We start from the raw sequence: 26,782 nt of genomic DNA on the forward strand, positions 1-26,782 counted from the left end.
AAAAATGAATTGTTTTACCAAATAGTTCCAATAAAATCATTTGACAAAGATTGCGCGACCATTCTGCCATCGCCGACCAGCCAAAACAGGGCAAATGCTTGTCGGCCGCCTCTTCTGAACAAACGACGAAAGCTGGTCACTGCATATCTACCACAGTATCCTGCGCGACCTCTACCAGCAACTGGAGACATTTATGTTAGTACTGTTCCACATTTCATTAGCTGCCATATCTCAGATAGTTCCGATATCTGCAGTGAAAGCAGCTCAGAGGATTTATTGAAGTGTAAGTAAGGAAGATAATGTCAGAAAATTATGATTAACAAAACGTGAAATACACGATCTGTCACATACGCTACGGCACTTGATTAAATCTGCTATATAGTTTGCTAGAGGGTATACAGCGTGATCATGGAAAAGGATTTTTACTGCTTACATTATTCAATCAAAAACCTCTAAACTAACAGTGATAACTGAGCCACGTAATTGTAAATACTATGAATATAAGCAACTACAGATATCAGGTCGTTTGCATATTTTCAGTTTTAAATAGGATCAGCTGGCATTCTACAGGTCGGAGCATGAAATGTTAGATCCCTTAATCAGGCAGGAAGGATAGCGAATTTAAAATGGGAAATAGACAGACTGGAGTTGGATATACGTCATTAGTGATGTGAGGTGGCAGCATAGCAAGGACTTCTGGTCAGGTGACCCAAAAATGGGTAACGAATGAGTAGGTACAACAATGAATAATAAAAAGGAATAAACGTAAGGTACTATGAGCAACATAGTGAACAGATTATCGTATCTAAGATAAGCACAAAGTGAACACTCGTCACAATACAACAAGTTTATATTATGCTAAGTTGCTCTGCAGATGATGAAGCCACTGAAATAAAGAAATTATTCAGATAGTTAAGGGAGACATTAATTTAGTTGTGATGGAAACTAAAATTCGATAGCAGGAAAAGAAATCAAAGAAAAAAAATAGCAGGAGAACATGGATTGGGCAAAACAACTAAAAGGAAGCTACCTTTCAGAATGTTGCACAGAGCATAATAATCACTAATAGTTTGTTTAAAAACTGTGAAAGAAGGCTGTATACGAGGAAGAGACAATGACACACAGGAATGTTTTAAATACATTACAAAATGATAAAACAAGAGATTGTGAAACCATATTTGACACAGAAAATCATTTCCAAGGATAGATGTGGAGGCTAAGCATAATTTATTCATTATGAACTGCAGACTAAAACTGAATGCAGAAACCAGACTGCAGTTATAGGAGTCAAGGGGCATGAAAGAGAGTGTTGTAGCCTATGTCCGATGTTTTTCAGTCTGTACGTTGAGCATGCAATAAAGCAAACCAAAGAAATATTTGGAGAGGGAAGTCAAGTTCAGGGAGAAGAAATAAAAATTTTAAGGTTTGTTGATAAGACGGTAATTCAGTCAGATATAACAAAGGACTTGAAAGAGCATCTGAATAGAATGCACAGTGTCTTGGAAAGAGGTTACAAGATGAACAAAGTAAAAGGACAGTAATGGGAAGTATCAAATAAAAACAGGTGAAACAGCAGGAATTAGAACAGAAAATAAGGCACTTAAATAGGTGAAGTTTGCTGTTTTCAGAAGCAGAATAATTGATGAGAGTCAATGTAGAGAGGATGTGAAATGCAGACTGACTACAGCACAAAAGGTATTTCTGAAAAGGAGGATTTTGTTAACATTGAGTATAAATTTTACTGTTGGGTGGCCTTTTCTGGACATATTTGCTGAGTCACCTTGTGCAGAAGTGAAATGTAGATGATAAACAGTTCACACAAGCATGGACTAAAAGCTTTTGCAGCGTGGTGCAATAACAGAATATTGGACATTAGGTGGGTCGATTGAATTACTAACGAGGTGGTACTGAATAGAAATTGAGGAAAAATTTATGGCACACCCAGGCTAAACTAAGGGATCAGTCGATAGGACACAATCTGAGGCATGAATGAAGCATCGGTTCAATAATGATGTGTAAGAGGTATAAATTGTAGAGAGTGGTCAAGGAATGAATGCAGCAAGCAAGTTCAAATTGATATAGATTGTAGTGGTTGTTCAGAGATGAAGGTGCTTGCACAAGATAGAGTGGTATGGAGACCTCCGTGAAATTAATCTTCGGACACAAAACTACGATAACAACAATAATGTCATCAGTGTAACAGCTATTTATTCGAACTGTACCTTTTTTTCTCAATTAAAATTTTTTTCTTCTGCTTGTTTGTAATAAACAAGAACACAAGGCTTGTTTTTATTCACCAGCTTCATGTTCTCTCTACTGTTCTGCGTTCTTTTACATTTTCTGAGAGACTTCCATGTGTTTATTCGACATGATAATGCAATTAAACAGTGATTCTACTAATGAAAATATCCTTCAACTCCAACAGAAAGGTACAGTAAAAATTGAATTATACTCTGCAGACATCTATGAAGTGAATATCAGAAGGTGGAAATAGGAGGAAACAGCTACCTGTGCGGTCTTGGGTAAATACTGAAGACTACAAAAGCTGAATGTCTGCAGATCCAAACAGGAGATGCTGAAGTATCAAGTTTCAGACACAACATTTATTTCAGACTTAACGGGTGTACAACAAATGTGAAAAACTATATAAAATGTATGAAAGGTTTTTCATCAGCTAATCATAGTTCTTTACAGCCTGTTTCATGAAGGTGTTAAGAGTTACATGTATTCATAAAGTAACAAACACAGTATCAATAAAACTTTCAGGTTATTTTACTGAAATCTCTGTTTCAGTACATTTGAACTTCAGATATATACTGAGGTAACAAAAGTCATGGGACACCTCCCAGCCAGCCGGGGTGGCAGAGCGGTTCTAGGCGCTACAGTCTGGAACCGCGCGACTGCTATGGTCACAGGTTCGAATCCTGCCTCGGGCATGGATGTGTGTGATGTCCTTAGGTTAGTTAGGTTTAAGTAGTTCTAAGTTCTAGGGAACTGATGACCTCAGAAGTTAAGTCCCATAGTGCTCAGAGCCATTTTTGAACACCTCCCAACATAGCGTCGGATTTCCTTTCACACATCACAGTGCGGCATCTCGACAGAGAATGGACTCAACAAGTCGTTGGTAGTCCCCTGCAGAACTATTGAGCTATGCTGCCTCCACAGCCATCCATAACTGCTTAAGTGTTACCCGTGCAGTATTTTGTGGACAAAGTGACCTCTCGATTATGTCTCCTAAATGTTCGATTGGATTCATATCAGTTGTTGTGGGTGGCCCAATCATTTGCTCTAATTGCTCATTCTGTTCTTCAAACGAATCGCGTACAATTGTGGCGCAGTGACATGGCGCACTGGGATCCACAAAAATTCCATCGTTGTTTGGGAACATGAAATCCAAGAATGGCGGAAAATAGTCTCCATTAGCCGGACAATTATTTCCAGTCATTGACTGGTTCAGCTGGACCAGAGGACCCAGTCCATTCCATGTAAACACAGCCCACACCATTATGGAGGCCCAACCAGCTTGCATAGTGCCTATAGGCAACTGGGGTCCACAGTTTCATGTGGTCTGCACCACACTCAAACCCTACCACCAGTTCTTACCATCTGAAATCTGGACTCATCTGACAAGGCCACAGTTTTCCAGTCTTCTAGGGTCCACCCGATATGGACAAGAGAGCCTAGAAGAGGCGCTGCAGGCGATGTCGTGCTGATAGCAAAGGTACTCAAGTCTGTCGTCTGCCGCCACAGTCCATTAACGACAAATTTTGCCACACTGTCCTAATGGATACGTTCATCATACGTCCCACATTGATCTCTGCAATCATTTCACGCATTGTTGCTTGTCTGCTAACACTGACAGCTCTGTGGCATTTGCAATATTTTACTCAGTGTTGCTTATCTGCTAGCACTGGCAACTCTACGCAAACACTGCTACTTTCGATCGTTAAGTGAAGGTCGTCAGCCACTGCATTGTTCGTGGTGAGAGGTAATGCCTGACATTTGGTATTCTCGATAAACTTTTAACACTGTGAATCTCTGAATATTTTATTCCCTAAATGATTTCCGAGATGGGGTGTCCCATGCGTCTAGCTCCAACTAACATTCTGCGTTCAAAGTCTGTTAATTCCCATCGTGAGGCCATAATCAAGTGTTAAACCTTTTCACATGCGTTACATGAGTACAAATGACAGCATGTCCAATGCACTGCCCTTTGTACCATCTGTGTATGTGCATATCGCTATCCCACGACTTTAGTCACCTCACTGTATAGTGCACCTTGACTGCTTGCTGCTGTTCAAACTATTTCACTAACTAGCATCTAGTTATTAGTGTTCTACGTTACTATAGTATTAATTCTGTTATTCATGTTAATATTTTCATTAAATTCTCTCTTTTGGCAGGGAAAAGTTCTGATTAAGAAAGTAAACCAATCACTAATTGCATTGTATAAGCATCTTTTAGCTCATCACATTTGAAGAATAACATGTTACTATATGTGTCTTTTTTATTACTATGTACTTTAATGAATCACCTACCTGTTGCTGTAAAACATTAGTACATGACTTAAATCAGAGGCTTTTCACTGTTTGCAAGAATTTAAGTAATTTTGATTACTACAAACCTGTTTTTATGTTGTATGAGATTGCTGTACCGGCGAAACGTCTCACAACACAAGTCACATCGAATAGGAGCTTCTCCAGTGTGAACATTAGTGTGTTCAGTCAGTTTTTGTTTGGTTATAAATGATTTGTCACAAACACCGCACTTAAATGGTTTGATTCCTAGATGCCTGTTTGTATGCAGGTTAAGGTTCTGATGTCTTGTGAAGAACTTTCCACAATATTTGCACTCCAGGGGATGTATTTTTAAATGTGCACGGTACAAAACATCGGTGCTGAAAGCTTCCTGACAAGTTGGACAGATATGACAACCCCGTTTCTTTCTGAGTTTGTGTGCTGTGTGCACATGTTCTTTCAAATCATCTTGAGATGTAAAAACCATAGCACAGTTTACTGAAATGCATTTATATTCTTGTTTCACTGCATCTTCCGGACCATTTCCTGTCTGCGTCTCACCTGCTGCAGGCTCTGGTTTGAGTTTGGCGACTAAACTATCACTTGTTTTTATTTTTTTCTGATCTGAGTCCACATCCAATACAGGAGTATCAGTTTTCTCAGTCTTAATCTTCACCGCTGATGAACTACTTGGACCATTACTGTCAGGCGTCCTTGCAGCAGACAAGCTATCAGCGGGAGGAACACATAGGTCTACATTTTTATTTTCTACTTTCACAGTCTCTACAAGTTCTTCCTTCACAGTAGAAGCACTGTAAACGTCACCAAATTGTTTATCCTTACGTACTTCTGATGCATCCGTGTGAAACCTCCTACGATGAACTCTCCTCTCCTTAGGACAGTTGAATATTTCAGTGCAAGAAAGACACTTGTACACTTTCTTCATTTTACCCTTCTTAGAAACACTTTCTCTTACACTACTTTTGGCAACCGGTAAGTCATTTAGTGGTCTACTTGTTTCTGTATCTGATCCATCTGATGCGCCCCAACTCTCTCTTGCTAGCAGATCATACGAAGTCGAGACATCTCCATCGTTGTAGCTCTGTAACAAAAAAAAGAACAAATAAATTTCCCACATACATGTCGCCCTCCCTCTTATTCTTTATACTGCTACTATCATCGTTTGAAGAAATATGCAAACAATCTCTGTTTTAAAGGAATGTAAGATTTTTCAAACACGTATTATACGATTATGTGAAACAAAGGCATTTCAGAGTGATACGATACAAAAAGGATACCAGTAAATGATACCTAGTAAAACTAAAATAATTGTGCAACAGGCTTCAAAGAAAATTACTCCACGAAGAAGTGATGTAAAAAGGCAAATCTCCACAACTTTTCATGCAAAAAATATATAACAATATTTAAAATTATTGTGCATTGATTTACGGTAATTGAAAAATTCCATCTGCATCTTCCTAGGGCTTGCCCCCAGTTCTTGTCATGGCAATTCTGTCTTAAAGCACGGACTATATCTTGTCATTTAGTTAATTACCTTACTGATAACAAAACGGCTTAGCTCAGTGTCCACATGTCGAGACAAAAATCTACCTGATCAGTGCTGCATCTGAAGGTTCACAAGTATGCTGAAGATACAGTTCGTAACCACTGCATAACACTCACAAAACCAAAAAATCTACACAACCTGAATCTGATCTACACAGATTTTGAATATGTCTGTTACAATAGGGGAAACATGTGGAATGACTAAGCATTTGTATTGAAAAAACATACATTACACTAATATGAATGTAGGCCAAGTTTTTTTCTTAACTTGTTTCAACTGCGTGAAACCCAAGGTATCTACAAAACTAGTAATCACTTTATTCTGTTACTGTGTACTTTAATGTCAAAATGTTCTAAGCAAAACGATAAAAAATATGGAAAGTGATAACAATTATAGAAATAACTTCTTGTATTTGTTTCCTTGTCACAAACACAGCTAATGAAGGAACGCGTTCATTAGCAATAACTGTATAAAAACTGTTTGTACGTTTTGTGACAGATTTTCCCTGTGGAAATTCACTTTACAAACACAACACAATAATTGTTCATTTTTGTATGTCTTCGCTTTTGTGACAATGTTGACTGGAATACACTCTTCGAAATTCTGAAGGTAGCAGGGATAAAATGCTACCTACAACCTGTACAGAAACCGAACTGCAGACATACATAAGAATCTACAACTATAAAAGTCAGGCGGGGTTCTAGCTTGTTCGCGAAGTTACTCTATCTGTACACTGAACTAGTAGTAGGGGAAATCAGATAAATTAGGAAAGGGATCGAAGTTTAGGGATAAGAAGGACACACTGAAGTTTACCAATGCCACTGCAATTCTGCCAGAGATGGCAAATGATTAAGTAGGTTAGTTGACCGAAACAGACAATTTCTTTAGAAAAGGTTATAAGATTATCAGTTAAAACAACAAGGGTAATGCAACGCTGTGGAATCAAATCAAGGGAATCTGATTAGAAAGGGAGACACTAGAAGTAGAAGATCAGTTTTGCGATCAGGAAGAGCATATCTGAAAGAGAGGAATTTGCTAGCACGCGCTTCAAATTTACGAGTTAAAAATTCTTTTCTGCAGGTGTTTGTCTGGAGTGTACCCTTGTACAGAAGTGAAACGGGGACAATGAACAGTCCAGACATAAGGAGAACAGAACTTTTTGAATGGGGTGAAACAGAATAATGCCTCAGATAAAAGGTTTAATAATTACTGAAGATGACTGAATGAAATTGAGGAGAAAATAAATTTATGGCACAATATGACTAAAAGAATGGATTAGTTGATAGGAGACATCACGAGACATCAAAGAATGGTCAGTGTGGTAATTGGTGTGAAGTGTGGAGGTGTAAAAGTTATAGGACACCAAGAAAAGACTGTAATAAGCAGGTTAAATATATGCCGATTGCAATGGTTATGCAGAGATGAACAGGCCTGCACAGGATACTCTCGGTGGAGGGCTGCATTAAACCAATATTCAGACTGAAAACCACAATAAACAAAAGAGAGAACTGATATTAAGCAGGTTTATACACTACAGCATATATTTGTGATTTTCTGAACCTCGTTATATCATGAACTGTATAAAGCAACTGGCTGTACTCCGCCAATCATTGCCGTGGCGCAGTCTCATTAAATGGAAAAGAAAGAAAGCATTAATTTCTAGTATGTATGGGAACTGGATATACGGCCTAATCTTTCCTTCCCCTGTCTCTGTTCCTCTCCTTCTCCCTGTCTTCTTATCCATATCCTCTTCCTCATCCCCCCCCCCCCCACCCGTGTCCACCTCCTCCCCCTTCTCTCTCCATATTCTTCTGCCCCCTCTCTCTTTTCTGTCCATCTACTCATTTCTCTTCTCATGTCCATTTCCTCCCACTGTTCTGTCCACCTCCTCTTCTCCCCTCTCTCTGACCGTGACCTTTGATTATTGTTACTGCAATTCAGATTCTGTAATCTGAATGTTTAGTAAACTATCGTTTAAAATTTGAAGTAGGTCGGTCCAGAACTTCGAGGTTTTTGCCAACAGCGTTTCACTATTATACATTGTCTATAATAAAATTTGTAGCCTACATTTGCCCATAAATATTTATATATCTGTTGTTGTTGTGGTCTTCAGTCCTGAGACTGGTTTGATTCAGCTATCCATGCTACCCTATCCTGTGCAAATTTCTTCATCTCCCAGTACTTACTGCAACCTACATCCTTCTGAATCTGCTTAGTGTATTCATTTCTTGGTCTCCCTCTACGATTTTTACACTCCATGCTGCCCTCCAATGCTAAATTTGTGATCCCTTGATGCCTCAGAACATGTCTACCAACCGTCCCTTCTTGTCAAGTTGTGCCACAAACTCTTCTCCCCAATCCTATTCACTACCTCCTCATTAGTTTTGTGATCTACCCATCTAATCTTCAGCATTCTTCTATAACACCACATTTCGAAAGCTTCTGTTCTCTTCTTGTCTAAACTATTTATCGTCCATGTTTCACTTCCATACATGGCTACACTCCATACAAATACCTTCAGAAACTACTTCCTGACACTTAAATCTAAACTCGATGTTAACAAATTTCTCTTCTTCAGAAACGCTTTCCTTGCCATTGCCAGTCAACATTTTATATATCTATATAATTTATATATTATATATATTAAAAATACATAGTCGATGTACATCCGAATGATCACTAGAGTATCATGTAAAAATTTGGAGTTAATCGATCACGAACTTTTCAGATTTTTGGTACAAGCTTGAATAACCACCTGTCAAGAGCCTGAATAACCAACATTTGCAGGGCGAGACATGCAGGAAGAGTGTCACTGAGGTCCTGGAAGGTATAAACTGGGATATGGAACCATGCCGACTCCAGTGCTGTGGCCGGCTGCGCTAGGTTTCTCGGTTGAGGAACAATTGCGCGAACACCCCGATCGAGGTGGTGCCATAGATTCTCGACTGAGTTTAAATCCATGGAGTTTAGTGGCCAGGGGGGTACAGTAAACTCATCCTGGTACTCTTCGGACCACGCACGTACACTGCATTGTCCCGCTGGTAGGTTTCATCGCGCCGAGAAAAAACAAACAGCGATTAGGTTTAGATGCGTACTTGTGTTGATTCACTGTCCATTCCAGAATCATAACACTTCCTCCTGGTTACAGGACATTTGTTTTCAGACGTTTCACGCCATACACGCCAACGGCCATCTGTGCGACGGTGCATAAACCTCAATTCATCTGAAAAGTCCACCTGTCGCCTCTCAGGGGACGTACAGTTGCAAATTACAGCATCCGTTGCCGATGAACAGCAGTCGGCACGGGTGCATGAACCACGTGCCAGCTGCGGAGGCCAACACGCAGCAACGTTCACTCTTTGTTCACCTGGATGGTCAGTTGCTCAACGGTTGCACGTCCATTCGCCCCTACACATCTCCACAGCCGTCGTCCACCCCTGTCATCTATGGTCCACGGTGCACCAAAGTTGCCTCAACACCGGTTTTGGACAGCGCCTTCCTTGTTGCACGGTATAGTTTAACAATGGCACCACGTAAACAGTTTACACACTAAGCCGTTTCGAATATAATCCCACCCTTGACTCGATCATGCCATTCTGGACGTAAGATATATCGCTCCATTTCAGCATTACAACAACGACTGGACTATTTTCCGCGTGCTGCCCCCGTCTCCGTGAGCTCTGTCTGATCGAACTTTAATGTCCACTGTCTGCATCAGATCCTTGCATGTTTTCATCGTCTATCTCATACACGCAGAATATGAGTAATGCTAGATTTTTCATAAAAGATTGAAATATTTCAGTGTATGACATTTATTTGCTAAACTGCAGTGTCGTTGTTGCTCTGATTTAGGAGGGTGAGTCATATGAAAACCTTAAATATTTTTTTTTTTTAATATTTATTGTGCAGAAGTGGTGCAAAGTGTTATCACTTTTCAACATCATCTCCCCCACGCTTAATCTAAGTCCTCCAGTGCTTACAAAGTGCATAAATTCCTTTAGAAAAGGATTCTTTTGGTGGTCCGGACAACCAATCATGTGTACCTCTTCATCAGAACAGAACTTCTTTCCTCCCATTAGGTCTTTTAGTGGTCCAAACATATGGAAATCACTTGGGTCAAGGTCTGGTGAGTATGGTGGATGACCAAGACACTCAAAATGTAGGTCTGTGTTTTTTGCAACTGTTGTATGGGTTGTGAGGGGCCTTGCATTGTCATGTTGCAAAAGGACACCTGCTGACAGCAATCCAAGTAGCTTTGATTTGATTGCAGGCCGCACATGATTTTTTAGGAGATCTATGTATGATGCACTGGTGACAGTGGTCCCTCTAGGCATGTAATGCTCCAAAATGACGTCTTTTTCATGCCAAAAAGAGTGTCAGCATAACCTTCCCTGCTGATGGTTCTGTTCGAAACTTCTTTGGTTTTGGTGATGAGGAATGGCGCCATTCCTTGTTCGCTGTCTTCGTTTCCGGTTGGTGGAAGAGAACCCAGGTTTCGTCCCCAGTAACGATTCTTGCAAGGAAGCCATCACCTTCTCGTTCAAACGGTCGAAGAAGTCCTTCACAAGCATCAACACGTCGTTCTCTCATTTCAGGAGTTAGCTGCCGTTGCACCCATCTTGCAGAAACTTTGTGAAACTGGAGCACATCATGCACAGTGTGGTATGCTGACCCATGACTAATCTGTAAACAAGTTGCAGTGTCATTCAGTGTCACTCCGCGGTTTTCCTTCGCTATGGCTTCAACTGCTGCAATGTTCTGTGTAGTCACAACTCGTTGTGCCTGACCTGGACGAGGAGCATCTTCCACTAAAGTCACACCATTTGCGAACTTCCTACTCCATTCGTAGACTTGCTGCTGTGACAAACATGCATCACCGTACTGAACCTTCATTCGTCGATGAATTTCAATAGGTTTCACACCTCCACTAAGCAAAAACCGAATAACAGAACGTTGTTCTTCCCTGGTGCAAGTCACAAGAGGGGCGGCCATCTTTATACTGATACTGCGACGGTATGTGAGGATCTGCACTATGCTGCCACCTACAGGCCATTCTGCACGTTGTTTGTAGCACGCTTACTAACTTGCAGGATAACGGCGCGAAATTTCGATTTGTTATTACAAATTTAAGGTTTTCATTTGACTCGCCCTCGTACTTTGCAATGTCCTTCAACAAATGCACGCATTTCTGAAGGAACAGGCACCGCAGCGATCGACAGCCGCATGAAATATGGGAATTTTCGCGTTTGTGAATACGGCTAAACTTTGGCGGCGCTATGCACTGATGACAAAGAAAATCTGTGCTGGGACTACAAACCGGACCTTCCGTTTGACGCCAACGTTCAGCCACTGCAGCACGCTCCCCGGGCTGAACCAAGCGTCCACATGTCACATGTCCACATGTGAGCCCCTTACTGGAAGAGGCGTATGATTAAAGTCGAAGCCCAGTTATTAAAAAAAAAATAAAACATGGTTCAAATGGCTCTGAGCACTATGAGACTTGACTTCTGAGCTCACCAGTCCCCTAGAACTTAGAACTACTTAAACCTAACTAACCTAAGGACATCACGCAGTATTCGAACCTGCTACCGTAGAGTAACGCGGTTCCAGACTGTAGCGCCTAGAACCGCTCGGCCACACCAGCCAGCCCCAGTTATTAGGGCCGACCGATGTGATCGAGCGGTTCTAGGCGCTTCAGTCTGGAACCGCGCGACCGCTACGGTCGCTGGATCGAATCCTGCCTCGGGTATGGATGTGTGTGATGTCCTTAGGTTGGTTAGGTTTAAGTAGTTCTAAGTTCTAAGGGACTGATGACCTCAGATGTTAAGTCCCATAGGGCTCAGAGCCATTTGCACCATTTGAACCAGTTATTAGTCATGAAATACTAAACTTCAGTACCTGTGTTGTTCTGATGTACTTTGGAAGACACTTTGAAAAGAAAGTTATTTTTCTTCGAAATCACGTTAAACTGTTGACAGGATCGTTTTAAATTACACAAGTTCATCATCTTTGTGACTGTATTGGTTTGCAATTTATTGTGTTGATTTATTGAATTTCCTATTGTTTTCGATGTCATAAATCAGTAAGAAGGCAGCCGCTGCACTTGTCGCATTCATGGCGATCTCGCTCGCACTGAGTAACCGGCGATTATGAGCGAACGCCCGTCGCGGAGTTAAGCGACACTACCTGGAATAGGTGGTGTTGAGAGAAGTCTCGTATCGATTGAGCGCGGTTGCCACATGTGAAGATGGACTGGTTTGCCGCTCACCAACTGTTCACGAGACCGTCCCACGCTCAATATTTACTGCGTAATAATATTGTAGAAGTATTTTGCGCGAAAATGAGAGAGACCAAGAACGGCACAATATTATTGCGCAATATTTAACGAGCGGTATGCGCCCATTTAAAACTCTGCCTTGGAATCGAACGTGTCGGCGTTCGCTACTGCTATTGCAATTGCTACGTGCTGCAAAAGGAAAAGCTAGAGGAAGACGCGATGAATGAAAAGATGGCTTGGAATGCGTTCTACTACAGTCGATATTAACATAAGAGAACTTGCAGCAGAGCCAGTTAGCTGCCGCATTTTTTTAATGGCTGAACGAGTAATCTTTCAACGAACTGGAGAACTTCGTTACACCTTGTGTACACAAAAAGGATGCTGTTCATATACTAGTGCTGGAAGCTATCTTCTTATATATACCTAAGTAGAGTAAGAAATTATCGCAGTTAATCAGTTGGTAGATCTGTTCAAGACACTGAAACCAACAGAAACAGTTGCATTCAAACATTTTTGTTGGGTGCTTCTACAGCCAATTACTCCATAAGTATTAAGAATATATCAAACTACTCCCCTCAACGTACTTCTACAGAAGATTCAGCTGTCTTTCACGATATATTCATGTTTGAGGTCGCTGTCTCAGTTGTTTGTATGTCCGCAAATCACGTAGTCTCGGTAGAAGGGCCTTGTATTGTATTATATCACACTTACACGGTACAATATATTAAGCGAGCTTCAGTATTTTTAAAGCTCTGTAGTCTCCAATATATTTCGTAACACGTCAATACCGCTCTCAGGCGATCAGAATTACAATACTCAGTACTGCGCAATAAATATCGAACGTGTGAGGGGCCCCTGCGCGATATCCGCCTTCAGTTGATTGGCAGCACAGCACGGCTTATTCACATATTGGGAATTTTGAAGTTACTCTAGCACGAATGAAACTAAAACATGCTAAAGAATCGAAGACCAAAGTATTGTAGATGCCATAAACATCAACATCTAGATTTTGTTTCACTTTCAATTCCCTTAAGAAGTTTTTGTACAAAATGTAGTTTACTTACAGCAATGAAACAATTTAATTTATAGTATTCTGTATGTATCATGAATTTAGTTCAATTTGCAATTGTTTTCAATAATACTTGCTTTTTATTATACCTAGTTACAAAATTAAGGAATTTGGTAAATCTGCGCACAAGAAACTGTAGCAAGGCAGCTTTCCAGAGGGAAGGAGGTGTGGCGGGCACGCAGCTTTGGCCGTTCTGCCAGAGGGCACACTGCCACCTCTACACAGGTTTGCCCCTAAGGCCCCCTCTACAGCGAAGCGAACACAAGCTAAAGCACAACAGCGAATGAGTATTGTCTCTGGTGTAAACGCTTGGCACGTGGTGTTCGGGCGCGCGCGGGTCGCAATCGCAAGTGTTCGCTTGTGATGCGCTGATTGTCGGTTTTAAGCCCCGGTCCACGGTTGACTTTGTCGCAACTGACTACTTCAGACAAGTGTTTCTATTGCAGTGCCTCTGACGTTTTACTCCCGTAGTGAGTCTGGTCTGTTTGGAGTGGTCATTTTCGTTTACACGCAGCGCCATAATTACTGGTGTTGAAAGAGCTGTTGCTTTGTTGAATAGTGAAAATGAGGTTATGAGGGACTACGCTATTTATGGAACAATCAAAATGCAGTAACAAACAGAAGGAACGTGCAATGTGAGCAGAATTTTTTAGCGAGCAAAGCAGAATTCATAGTGGAAGTTCTTGTCAAAGGTTATGTGCTAAATTGTTCACACTCCTGAGAACTCAAAGAATAGGGATTGAGTCATCGATGTTTCAGAAAATTTACATTTGCTCCAGAAAATATGTACTTGCAAATACAACAGAAAATATTTACAGCGCAGTAAATAGCGACTTGTTGCTTCATCCTTTGTATCCTGTTTTCTCGGTAAGTGCCAAATAACAACGAAAATTATTTTTTTTGTTTAATAATTCTGACTTTTTCACCAATGAAATAATTTTCATTAAAACGCGTTTATCTATTTACGTCGTTTATCTGTTTACAATCTTACTTGTCCATAATGTAGGTTTTTTCTGTAAACCGTAGAAACATTTTGCTTTCAGATCTTTCCTGTCTGTTGCAGGAGAACACTAGTAGGAAAAAATACCAGGACCTTTTGCAACTTTTCGATGCACCACGAAACCGAGCTAACAACATAATAAAGATTAAGAAGACATGAAAGCACAAAATCATTTTCTGTAATAGGAGTGAGATCGACAGAACAAGTTATAATACCCCATGTTAGCAGACGCCGCTGTAGTCCGAAACTAGTACTTCACACACGGCACCATAGACCATAGATAACACAGACTGCGCGTGACGTCACTGCACTGAAACCGGGGTCAACGAGATAGACGGGTCTGGCAACGAAGTTGTGACAAGACCTGCAGGATCAACCGCTGTGACGTACCCGCCACGGCTGTCTTTCTCGTGGGCCTCGACTGAAACCAACATCTAAGTCACGTGACTCGGGGCAGGACGCTGAGTTTCTGTTAACGCAAGGGGCATGGAGTTAACAGTTAAAGTTTTTCTCAATTACAGTTAAAATCAAGCATTGATTTTAACAAACAGAAAAAGCCAATTTGCTTTAATGCTATTACGTAACTAGTAGTGCAGTTAACCTGATTTCTCAGAAGTTCCTAATATTAATGCGATGATTATCGTTTTTACTTGTGGCCAGGTGAAACGTAGCGACAGTTCTCTTTACAAGAAACAAAATTACAGTTCTTCAGTGAATACCTGTTTTTGTTGCACTGTGAGTCCTTTAGTCCACTGTTGCCACAGTAGTAGTAGTAGTAGTAGTAGTAGTAGTACACAAAATATCAATTTGGCAGCAACATTACTTTTCTGACGGTTCCTCAATAAGACGTGTGAAATGTTTTGTTAATGCTTCTATAAGAAATGAAATCCATCTATAACCATAAGGTCCGGATTTTGCGCAAAATAACCGTTTATATTTTATGACTTTCGCCACTTAGTGATGGCTACATTTAAAACATATAAAATATTGCCAGTTTGCGCTAAAAGAATTTCCTGAGGGAACTTCATCTTTAGTTCTGTATGACGCTGTCAAAGCAGATCTGCGGCACGAAGGACTTTCGTTCTGACTTAAAAACTCACTCAAGACCTGCTAGAAGTGTTTTCCAATGCCGTGATAAGTCGTGGAGGAACAGTATATCAATCCACCAGTACGGAGCTGCTTCCAAGAGAGTTTTGGTTCACATTCAAATTGGTGCATCAACTAGTGCTAATTGCTCTGTCACTGTAATAAATAACGACTATAATTACATACCTCATCAAGTCTCCTACACTTTTTATTTGGCTAGGAAAAAAAGGACTAGAGTGCCACATTTAGCAAATTTCACCATGTTCTAAAATTTCTAGTACCGATATCTCGAACAGAAAAAAAGACTTAGCTTATCTACCACATTTAATGATCACGCTTATCTGCGTAAAATGGCCCAGAAAGTATTTGTCAAACGTCAATTTTTAGTATCAAAAAACTTTTAAGAAATTAGTTACCTCAGCTTTGGAAGACATAACGAATATGTTTTCCTTCAGCTGAATAAACATGTTGCAAACAGTCCTCGCTTTGATAATCACATTCATTAACTGAAAAAGTTGTTTTGTACTCGCTGAATGATATAAAATAAGGGCAAGAAGCTACGCCGTCCACAGAAAAATAGTTTTGTTTAATAAATATTGATTTTGTGATTGTTTTGAAAAAGTTACATACACATGAGATGGCACTTTTAGCTGCAGAAGTCAAGTCACCTACAGCTGAACAGTTTGTGAGAAATAATTTAATGAGTTTGTGGTGAGTCCCATTCGGTAAACCTCTATATTTTTCTTTAACTCTTTCGCTGACAAGTGTAATTCAGAATATCAGTTTCCAGCTTTCTATGCCTTAAAACTGTGTTATCTTAATTTTTGATACGATTGAACTATTTTTTCCACAGCAACAAATATTGGATTAAATAAAGTTGAATCTATAAGGTGTGTGTTAACTGATACAGCAATAAATTTACACAGTACAAGAATATAAGATTTATATAAATTCTGCTGTTCTACGACACCAATGTTCGTAAATTAAGAGCTTCTATTATTATCAACAGCTCTTTCATTTGTCTGTTGTGTCCATTGCTGTCTTACGGAATCTGTTTAAGTTCTTGGCATCAGGCCAGGAACGGTAAAGTTTCAGTCATGAAAAACCATTTGTCCCTGACAATTTACCAGAAAAGACAGCACTCTATTCTCTAACTTATGTACCTTACTGCAGATCTTAAAGACGTCAATGCATTTCTATGAAACTGATAATCCTGTTAAACAGGGGCTGTTTACCTAATAAGGAATTATCCTCTGAGGCAGGGTACTTAAAATGAATCTAGTGTTTTTCACCAGCCTTGAACAGCAAGATTACTGTGAAGAGCAGATAACCATCAACTGTGCAGAATGCTTTTCAAGACACTTTGAACTCTTCACACTCCCCAACAGGTTGTTCTTGCAACCAACAAAAACGAGTTTCAGGTGAAGTATGACGTACACAGTCACAAGACAAGAGATTCTCAAAATTATCTTTATGTACACCTTGGCTTTTTGCAGCCTGAGTGGAGCTATGCAGGGAGTTCCTGTCAATTTAGACGAAAGAATCAATTAGCCACACTTTCTAGAAATTATCCGCAGATCTAGATGAAAGGATTAAAAAAGTGTCAGTTACACGGCAGGTAAGGGTGTTCTTTGTAAAACTATATGTCAAATAGTAATTTACAGATGGAATCAACTATTCTGTTTGATAAAAAAAAAACAGGGTAATCAAGTAAATACCAAGCTGCCAGTTGGAGATAATCAGCAACTGTTTAGTATAACTGTGGAGGCAGCATCTTCTTTCAGAATAGCAACTTTCTTATAAAATTTCTTCGTCGAATTTATTTAGCGTACGCATGAATAATACTAATCAATACAATGGTAGCTAGATTAATGTTAATACCAGAACAGGTTAAGGTCTACAATTTCTTTGCCTTTTGTTAACGTAAATTGTGACTCACTCTACGTCCCTGAAGGTTCTCCTTCATGGGATTTTGAATCTGTGATCAGATTTTGTGCTTTGTACTAGAAACATAAGTAATGACCTCCATATATGTTCAGTATTGTTCTGGAGCTTACAGATTAGGCAAACCGACGAAAATCTCAGTTGTGAAAGTGTTCTATGTCACAATCCTTGCAGAGAGGTTTCTGTGAGTTGAAAGTTAGGTTGAATGTTGGACCTTGGAAGTAAAACTTTATAAAAGACTAAGGATTTTAAGATGACATAACGTTAATATCGAACTAAGTACAGAAGTTTACTTTATAATCAACGTTTTATAATCTGTTACGACATATAACGCTTCGGTTTCTGTGGGGACTACGCACAAGTCACAAAATAAAGATGCTTCCTTTGCGTAGAAAACAGACATTATGTACATAAAGGGATTCCATTTCTTAAAAAAATGCGTAGCAAAACATTTCACATGTATTGTTGTGGAATCGTTTAGTCTTCTCCTGTGAAAGTTGAACTAAAACATTCACAGTGCAACGAAAACAGGTATTCACTGAAGAATTGTGATTCTGCTGCTTGCAAACGAAACTGTCACTACGTTTCACTTGGCAACATGTAAAAGCGATTACCATCGCACTAATATTTGGAATTTCGCAGAAATTAGGTTAACTGTTCTACTACATGTGTAACAGCAGTAAGGCACGTTGTTTTATTTTTAAAATCAATGCTTGATTTCGGTTATAAATGAAAAAGATTATAACTGTCAACTCCACTTTATATAGCTCGCCACGATGGAAACTAGGCTTCCTGCTGCGAATCACGTGACTTAGATCTCTGTTTCAAACATCAACACGGCAGAGATAGGGGCGTGCGCAGCCTATGTTATTTTATGGTCTATAGATTATAGACGACACAGACACGCTCGCGTCATGAGTGGTTGCTGATTTATACGCAGGCATGAAAGTAGTAGTGGATTTAGACCATAATTTCGCTCGTGTAAAACGGGCTTTATACGGAACGAACAACGGGAGTTCGCGTCCTCTCCGCTTCGGTACTAAATTCAGTGATCAATACAATGCACTCGCATTGCCACAGTGTGCTGTTTATCGCGCGCGAATTGTTGGTGAGTGTTTTGTATGGTGATGGAGTGGTCGGATGAAAACGTGCGTATGTTTCTAGAGGAGTACAGATCCCCTAGGTGCTTGTGAGACCCTAAGGATTCACAGCATAAAATGCCCACCAAAACATAATGCTTGGCAAGAAATTGCCGAATTACTGACTTTGTCAAAAAAAAATGGTTCATATGGCTCTGAGCACTATGGGACTCAACTGCTGTGGTCATTAGTCCCCTAGAACTTAGAACTACTTAAACCTAACTAACCTAAGGACATCACACACATACATGCCCGAGGCAGGATTCGAACCTGCGACCGCAGCAGTCGCACGGTTCCGGACTGCGCGCCTAGAACCGCGAGACCACAGCGGCCGGCTGACATTGTCAACAGACGAAGTTGAGAAGAAAATGAATTCACTACTGTCGTCTTTTAGGTGTTAAAATGTAAGAAATGGGTGCAGCCGGAAAAAAAATCTAAGTGGTTTGCCTTCAAACCGGTGTGATATGATACTCTTCTTCCCCTTCCAAATCTACAAATACTGCATAAATATATAATGTGGTGCACAAACTTTGTGGTATCATCTATCTCCTGTTTTTTCGTTTAATTCTTTGTTTCTTGTTTGTGCTATAAGAGAAATAAATGCCATCAAAATAAACAGATAACGTAGACAGATGTAAAATAAAAATAACCGGAAGACCTGATCATTCTCGTGGCTTACATTCACGGCATCTGTCTCAACGTCACAGTTTAGTTATTGTTTCACGAAATTTAAATACAGGAACAGAATAAGTGAAAATTGTTTTCCCTCCGGAGAAGATGTGGCTGCTCTTTCTTATATTTTAACATTGCCCATTTTAGTGATCTTTATAGAATCCATGAGTGTTACGCATGTATTACATACTTCAGGAATTATTTGGGAAACAAAGATGCAACTGGCATACGAAACATTTGAAGCTAGCGTAACTGTCATCTGTTGCAAAAAATTGCAGTGTTTAGTGGTGTCCTCTCCTCTGCTACTATGGGTCATCGATAATTGTGTCTTGCTTTGAAACCTTAGGTTTAAATAGTCCATCAAGATGCGGGGGTCGTTTGGAATGAAGTTAGCGATGGTTGCAGCTGCAAATCTCTAAACAGAGCCAAACTACAACTTCTTTCACGACTGCCTAAAATTTCATACACGCATTTTTCTGTGTCTACGCCGTTTTGCTTTCCTGACCAAACGGTGTGCTCACTATGCAAAAAACAAAGTTGTACGTCCTTTTCATTGTCACGCTGTACTGAAGCGTTAAGCAACTTTACCGCGACTAACTTTGGCGGCAGAAAACAGAGCACATCACATGTTTTCCTCTTCCGTTCACTCTGGTGCAAATGCTTATTCGCAGACAAGCATTGCTTGCGAAAGCTAACTCGCTTGTGTTCGCTTCCGTGTAAAAGGGGGGGGGGGCTTAACTTGCATCCTAGAAAATGTGTAACATGCTGTCCTTAATGTGCTTGTCATAGTCTAACATTTACGGTTCCTTCGGATGCGAATGCTGCAGATTTATGAGCGGTTTCACAAGCAGCCACTGAAAGGCGGCGCTGCTGGCCGTCTTGGTGTTGTGCAACGACGCGAGTGCCTACTTTTATTCCATAATGTCATATGGTATAATATTTTGGGGTAACTCTTCAAGTCAAAAGTTTTCAAAGTCCAAAGGCGTGTAATACTTAACTGCACTTTAGTTCAAAAAGGGGTCCACTACTCAGGAACACTCATCCTCAGTAATTTGCCAGCAAACATAAAAAAAAATTAGTTACAAATAAAGATCAGTTTAAAAGGAGCCTGAAATACTTACTAGTGGCCAACTCCTCCTACTCCATTGACGAATTTTTTAATAGAAACAAATGATGTATATACTAATACTATTAGTATCGTTATTTCAGCTTAAAAAAATTGACACGTTCCACATCCACGAGGATCTCCTCAGCACGGATATATGGAACGAAAAACTAATCTAACCACCACAAAAACTAGCCTTCAGATTCCGTCACAGCCCACACCACTGTTTCAAATGCGCGATCACAGTGCTGTTAACGCACGAGTCGTGTGCCGCTTTGCCATAACGCGGTAGATGGTGTAAAGCGGAAGAGGCTGGTTGTGCACTGCCTTAGACAATGGCTTTGGATACGGGAAAGCACGGACCAGACACCAATACAAAAGTTTCACCCACTGTCACTGAAAAGTGGCCTGCCGTATGGTGTATGAAACACGTCGATTACAGCAACAAGATCGCAAAGAAGAATGCGTGATGGTACATCATATGGAAATTCGAAAGAAATTTCTCTGACTTGCCTACAACACAGAGAACTTAATCAGTAAGAAAACTAATTTCCATTTGCAGTAAACATCAGTAATACACGAAATATTACAGTTGCTAAAATACTTTACAAATTCAATACATTGAAAGTTTTATCAAACATTTCAACTGGATGTTTATCCTGATTTCAAATCAGATGTGCGTTTAAGTTATTTCCATGCCCCGTCATTTATGAAGTAATCAGCAACGGTGTTCGGATGCATTTAGTAGCGTTTTAAGGTAGAGAGTGGGTTTTTTGACGAAGTTATATAGAAGGCAACGATTATATATTGTAATCTCTGCCTAATCTTGTTGAATATTTAATGACGTATCCACTTTTTGCTGAATATTTTGCACGCTGCGAGCCGAGGTTCCAGCGCACTAATAAAATAAGCTACTGCCACACCGGACGCGCCTCGCTTGGCGCCTAGGTATCTCGCGCGACTAGTGTTGCCAAGAGCTTGGATGCTTGGTGGCCACACCGAAGCATCGATGCCAGCAGCCACAGGCGTTTTACTCGCTTACAAATCCCCCCCCCCCCCCCCATGAACCATGGACCTTGTCGTTGGTGGGGAGGCTTGCGTGCCTCAGCGATACAGATAGCCGTACCGTAGGTATAACCACAACGGAGGGTTATCTGTTGAGAGGCCAGGCAAACATGTGGTTCCTGAAGAGGGGCAGCAGCCTTTTCAGTAGTTGCAAGGGCAACAGTCTGGATGATTGACTGATCTGGCCTTGTAACAATAACCAAAACGGCCTTGCTGTGCTGGTACTGCGAACGGCTGAAAGCAAGAGGAAACTACGGCCGTAATTTTTCCCGAGGGCATGCAGCTTTACTGTGTGATTAAATGATGATAGCATCCTCTTGGGTAAAATATTCCGGAGGTAAAATAGTCCCCCATTCGCATCTCCGGGCGGGGATTGCTCAAGAGGATGTCGTTATCAGGAGAAAGAAAACTGGCATTATATGGATTGGAGCGAGGAATGTCAGATCCCTTAATCGGGCAGGTAGGTTTGAAAATTTAAAAAGGGAAATGGATAGGTTAAAGTTAGATATAGTGGGAATTAGTGAAGTTCGGTGGCACGAGGAACAAGACTTCTGGTCAGGTGACTACAGGGTTATAAACACAAAATCAAATAGGGGTAATGCAGGAGTAGGTTTAATAATGAATAGGAAAATAGGAATGCGGGTAAGCTGCTACAAACAGCATAGTGAACGCATTATTGTGGCCAAGATAGATACGAAGCCCACACCTACTACAGTAGTACAAGTTTATATGCCAACTAGCTCTGCAGATGACGAAGAAATTGAAGAAATGTATGATGAAATAAAAGAAATTATTCAGATAGTGAAGGGAGACGAAAATTTAATAGTCATGGGTGACTAGAATTCGACAGTAGGAAAAGGGAGAGAAGGAAAGATAGTAGGTGAATATGGATTGGGGCTAAGAAATGAAAGAGGAAGCCGTCTGTTAGAATTTTGCACAGACCATAATTTAATCATAGCTAACACTTGGTTCAAGAATCATGAAAGAAGGTTGTATACATGGAATAATCATGGAGATACTAAAAGGTATCAGATAGATTATATAATGGTAAGACAGAGATTTAGGAACCAGGTTTTAAATTCTAAGACATTTCCAGGGGCAGATGTGTTCTCTGACCACAATCTATTGGTTATGAACAGTAGATTAAAACTGAAGAAACTGCAAAAAGGTGGGAATTCAAGGAGATGGGACCTGGATAAACTGAAAGAACCAGAGGTTGTACCGAGTTTCTGGGAGAGCATAAAGGAACAATTGACAGAAATGGGGGAAAGAAATACAGTAGAAGATGAATGGGTAGCTTTGAGGGATGAAGTAGTGAAGGCAGCAGAGAATCAAGTAGGTAAAAAGACGAGGGCTAGTAGAAATCCTTGGGTAACAGAAGAAATATTGAATTTAATTGATGAAAGGAGAAAATATAAAAATGCAGTAAATGAAGCAGGCAAAAAGGAATACAAACGTCTCAAAATTGAGATCGACAGGAAGTGCAAAATGGCTAAGCAGGGATGGCTAGAGGACAAATGTAAGGATGTAGAGGCTTATCTCACTAGGGGTAAGATAGATACTGCCTACAGGAAAATTAAAGAGACCTTTGGAGATAAGAGAACCACTTGTATGAATATCAAGAGCTCAGATGGAAACCCAGTTCTAAGCTAAGAAGGGAAAGCAGATAGGTGGAAGGAGTATATAGAGGGTCTATACAAGGGCGATGTACTTGAGGACAATATTATGGAAATGGAAGAGAATGTAGATGAAGATGAAATGGGAGATATGATACTGCGTGAAGAGTTTGACAGAGCACTGAAAGACCTGAGTCGAAACAAGGCCCCGGGAGTAGACAACATTCCATTGGAACTACTGACGGCCTTGGGAGAGCCAGTCCTGACAAAACTGTACCATCTGGTGAGCACGATGTATGAAACAGGCGAAATACCCTCAGACTTCAAGAAGAATATAATAATTCCAATCCCAAAGAAATCAGGTGTTGACAGATGTGAAAATTACCGAACTATCAGTTTAATAAGCCACAGCTGCAAAATATTAACATGAATTCTTACAGACGAATGGAAAAAACTAGTAGAAGCCGACCTCGGGGAAGATCAGTTTGGATTCCGTAGAAATACTGGAACACGTGAGGCAATACTGACCTTACGACTTATCTTAGAAGAAAGATTAAGGAAAGGCAAACCTACGTTTCTAGCCTTTGTAGACTTAGAGAAAGCTTTTGACAGTGTTGACTGGAATACTCTCTTTCAAATTCTAAAGGTGGCAGGGGTAAAATAAAGGGAGCGAAAGGCTATTTACAATTTGTACAGAAACCAGATGGCAGTTATAAGAGTCGAGGGACATGAAAGGGAAGCAGTGGTTGGGAAGGGAGTGAGACAGGGTTGTAGTCTCTCCCCGATGTTATTCAATCTGTATATTGAGCAAGCAGTGAAGGAAACAAAAGAAAAATTCGGAGTAGGTATTAAAATCCATGGAGAAGAAATAAAAACTTTGAGGTTCGCCGATGACATTGTAATTCTGTCAGAGACAGCAAAGGACTTGGAAGAGCAGTTGAACGGAATGGACAGTGTCTTGAAAGGAGGATGTAAGATGAACATGAACAAAAGCAAAACAAAGATAATGGAATGTAGTCGAATTAAGTCGGGTGATGCTGAGGGAATTAGATTAGGAAATGGGACACTTAAAGTAGTAAAGGAGTTTTGCTATTTGGGGAGCAAAATAATTGATGATGGTCGAAGTAGAGAGGATATAAAATGTAGACTGGCAATGGCAAGGAAAGCATTTCTGAAGAAGAGAAATTTGTTAACATCGAGTATAGATTTAAGTGTCAGGAAGTCATTTCTGAAAGTATTTGTATGGAGTGTAGCCATGTATGGAAGTGAAACATGGACGATAAATAGTTTGGACAAGAAGAAAATAGAAGCTTTCGAAATGTGGTGCTACAGAAGAATATTGAAGATTAGGTGGGTAGATCTCGTAACTAATGAGGAGGTATTAAATAGGATTGGGGAGAAGAGAAGTTTGTGGCACAACTTGCCCAGAAGAAGGGACTGGTTGGTAGGACATGTTCTGAGGCATCAAGGGATCACCAATTTAGTATTGGGGGGCAGCGTGGAGGGTAAAAATCGTAGAGGGAGACCAAGAAATGAATACACTAAGCAGATTCAGAAGGATGTAGGTTGCAGTAGGTACTGGGAGATGAAGAAGCTTGCACAGGATAGAGTAGCATGGAGAGCTGCATCAAACCAGTCTCAGACTGAAGACAACAACAACAACAACAACAACAACAACAACAACAACAATTCAAATGTGTCTTCCAAAGCTGAGTCAGAAAACGCGGGAACTACAATCACACTGAGTAACTAGTATTAACTGTGAGAAAAGTGAACGTTGTGAATTAAATATTTTGTACAAAACAAAATTTTGCAAATTTCGAGCTAAGTTTTTTGGTCATTTACGAATGAATGTAAAATTGTTCGCCATGATTTTCACGCCTATTACACAAAAACTTGTAAACTGCACAATCTGAAAACTGCAGATATTAATGCTTCTTCATCCATGGTAGAAAAGAAAGAAACGATTACATTATCAGCAGTGCTTACACATAGCTCCTACAATGGTGTCAGACCTCATTTTGCCAACGTAGTGCAGAAACTATACTTAGCGTGGACTCAACAAGTCGTTCTAAGTCCCCTGCAGGAATACTGAGCCATGTTGCCTCTACAGCCGTCCATAATTGCGAAAGTGTTACCCGTGCAGGATTTTGTGCGCGAACTGACCTCTCAATTATGTCCCATAAATGTCTGATGGATGCCCAAATCGTTCGCTCGAATTGTTCAGGATGTTCCTCCAGCCAATATGTTCCCCCAACGAATAGCAAACAATTGTGGTCCGGTGATATGGCGCATTGTGATCCATAAAAATTCCATCGTTGTTTGGGAACAAATTCCATGAATAGCTGCAAATGGTCCCCAAGTAGCTGAACATAACCATTTCCAGTCAATAATCGCTTCAGTTGGATCAAAGGCTCCAGTCCCTTTCATGCAAACACAGCCCACACGACTATGGAGACACCAACAGCGGACACAGTGACTTTTTGTCAACGTCAGTCCGTGGCTTCGTGGGGTCTGCGGCGCATTCGAACCATACCACTAGCTCTTACCAATTGAAATCAAGACTCGTCTGACCTGGCCACGGTTTCCAGTTGTCACGAACCGAGGAGGGGCGCTGCAGGTGATGTCACTCTGTTAGCAAAAGCACTCGCGTAGGTCATCCGGTGCCATAGCCGATTAACGCCAAATTTCGCCGCACTATCTTAACAGATACGTTCGTCATACGTCCCACGTTGACTTTTGCGGTTATTTCACGAAGTGTTGCTTGTCTATTAACATTGACAACTCTACGCAAATGCCGCTGCTCTCGGTCGCTGAAATTTGGTATTCTCGGCAGACTCTTGACACTCTGAATACTGAATTCTCAAAAGGCTTCCGAAATGGATAATACCATGCGTCTAGCTCAAACTACCATTCCGCATTCGATCTTAAATCCCGTGGTGTGGCCATCACCACGTCGGATACCGTTTCACATTAATCACCTGAGTACAAACAACAGCTACGCCAATGCACTGCACTTTTATGCCTTGTGTACGCGATACCTCAGCCATTTTTAAGTCACTTCAGTGTATCCCGTAGTATAATCTTCCAAGCCACTAAATAACACACCAGAAAGAAAAAAACACGACATTTCGCCTAGCTTCACGCCGAACGACCAGCTTAAATCACCTAGCCCTCATTGTGGCCAGTCTCGTTAAGTTCACAGCTGTTCGTTTAGCGAGTCGCGAGGCAACTAGGCGCGTGCCGTGTGGGTAGCCGACGTGCATTTGCGGCGTTGTTAGTCCGAAACCCCTTTTACACGATCGACCTTGTCTCAACTGATTGCTCGAGACAAGTGTGTCTACTGCGGCGCCCCCGACATTTTACTCCCGTACTTAAGTCTTGTCTGCTTTGAGTGGTCGTTTTCGTTTACACGTCAGGGCTAAAATTGTGGATGTTATGACAGCCGTCTGCTGTGCTGTTTGGCATCCGGATAGTGAAAGTAAGGTTATGAGGGGCTATCCTTTTTACGAAAAAATCTAAATATATTTATAAAATTTAGGAACAGGGAATGACAATAGAGTTTATTAACGACAAGAGCAGAAGTCGTAGTTGAAGTTCTTGTCAAAGGTCATGGAATAAACTTCACACTCCTGAGAACTGAAAGAACAGAAACAGTGTCATCCAAACATTTCAGAACACATACATTTATTTGCTCCAGGAATAGGTACATGCAAACACATCGA

At 40.6% G+C, this 26,782-nt stretch overlaps 1 protein-coding gene across 1 annotated transcript in view; it reads right to left on the reverse strand.

Moving 5' to 3' along the window:
• The window catches only part of LOC126356205 (zinc finger protein 711), a 172,706-nt gene that overhangs the window by 71,098 nt on the left and 74,826 nt on the right, over window positions 1-26,782 (reverse strand). Inside the window, exon 2 of the mRNA XM_050007016.1 lies at window positions 4,625-5,619. Coding sequence (XP_049862973.1) covers window positions 4,625-5,619 — 995 coding nt within the window. The remainder of the gene's footprint in view (window positions 1-4,624; window positions 5,620-26,782) is intronic.

The sequence above is a fragment of the Schistocerca gregaria genome, chromosome 1 (assembly GCF_023897955.1).
Source record: "Schistocerca gregaria isolate iqSchGreg1 chromosome 1, iqSchGreg1.2, whole genome shotgun sequence".
NCBI classification, from domain to species: domain Eukaryota; kingdom Metazoa; phylum Arthropoda; class Insecta; order Orthoptera; family Acrididae; genus Schistocerca; species Schistocerca gregaria.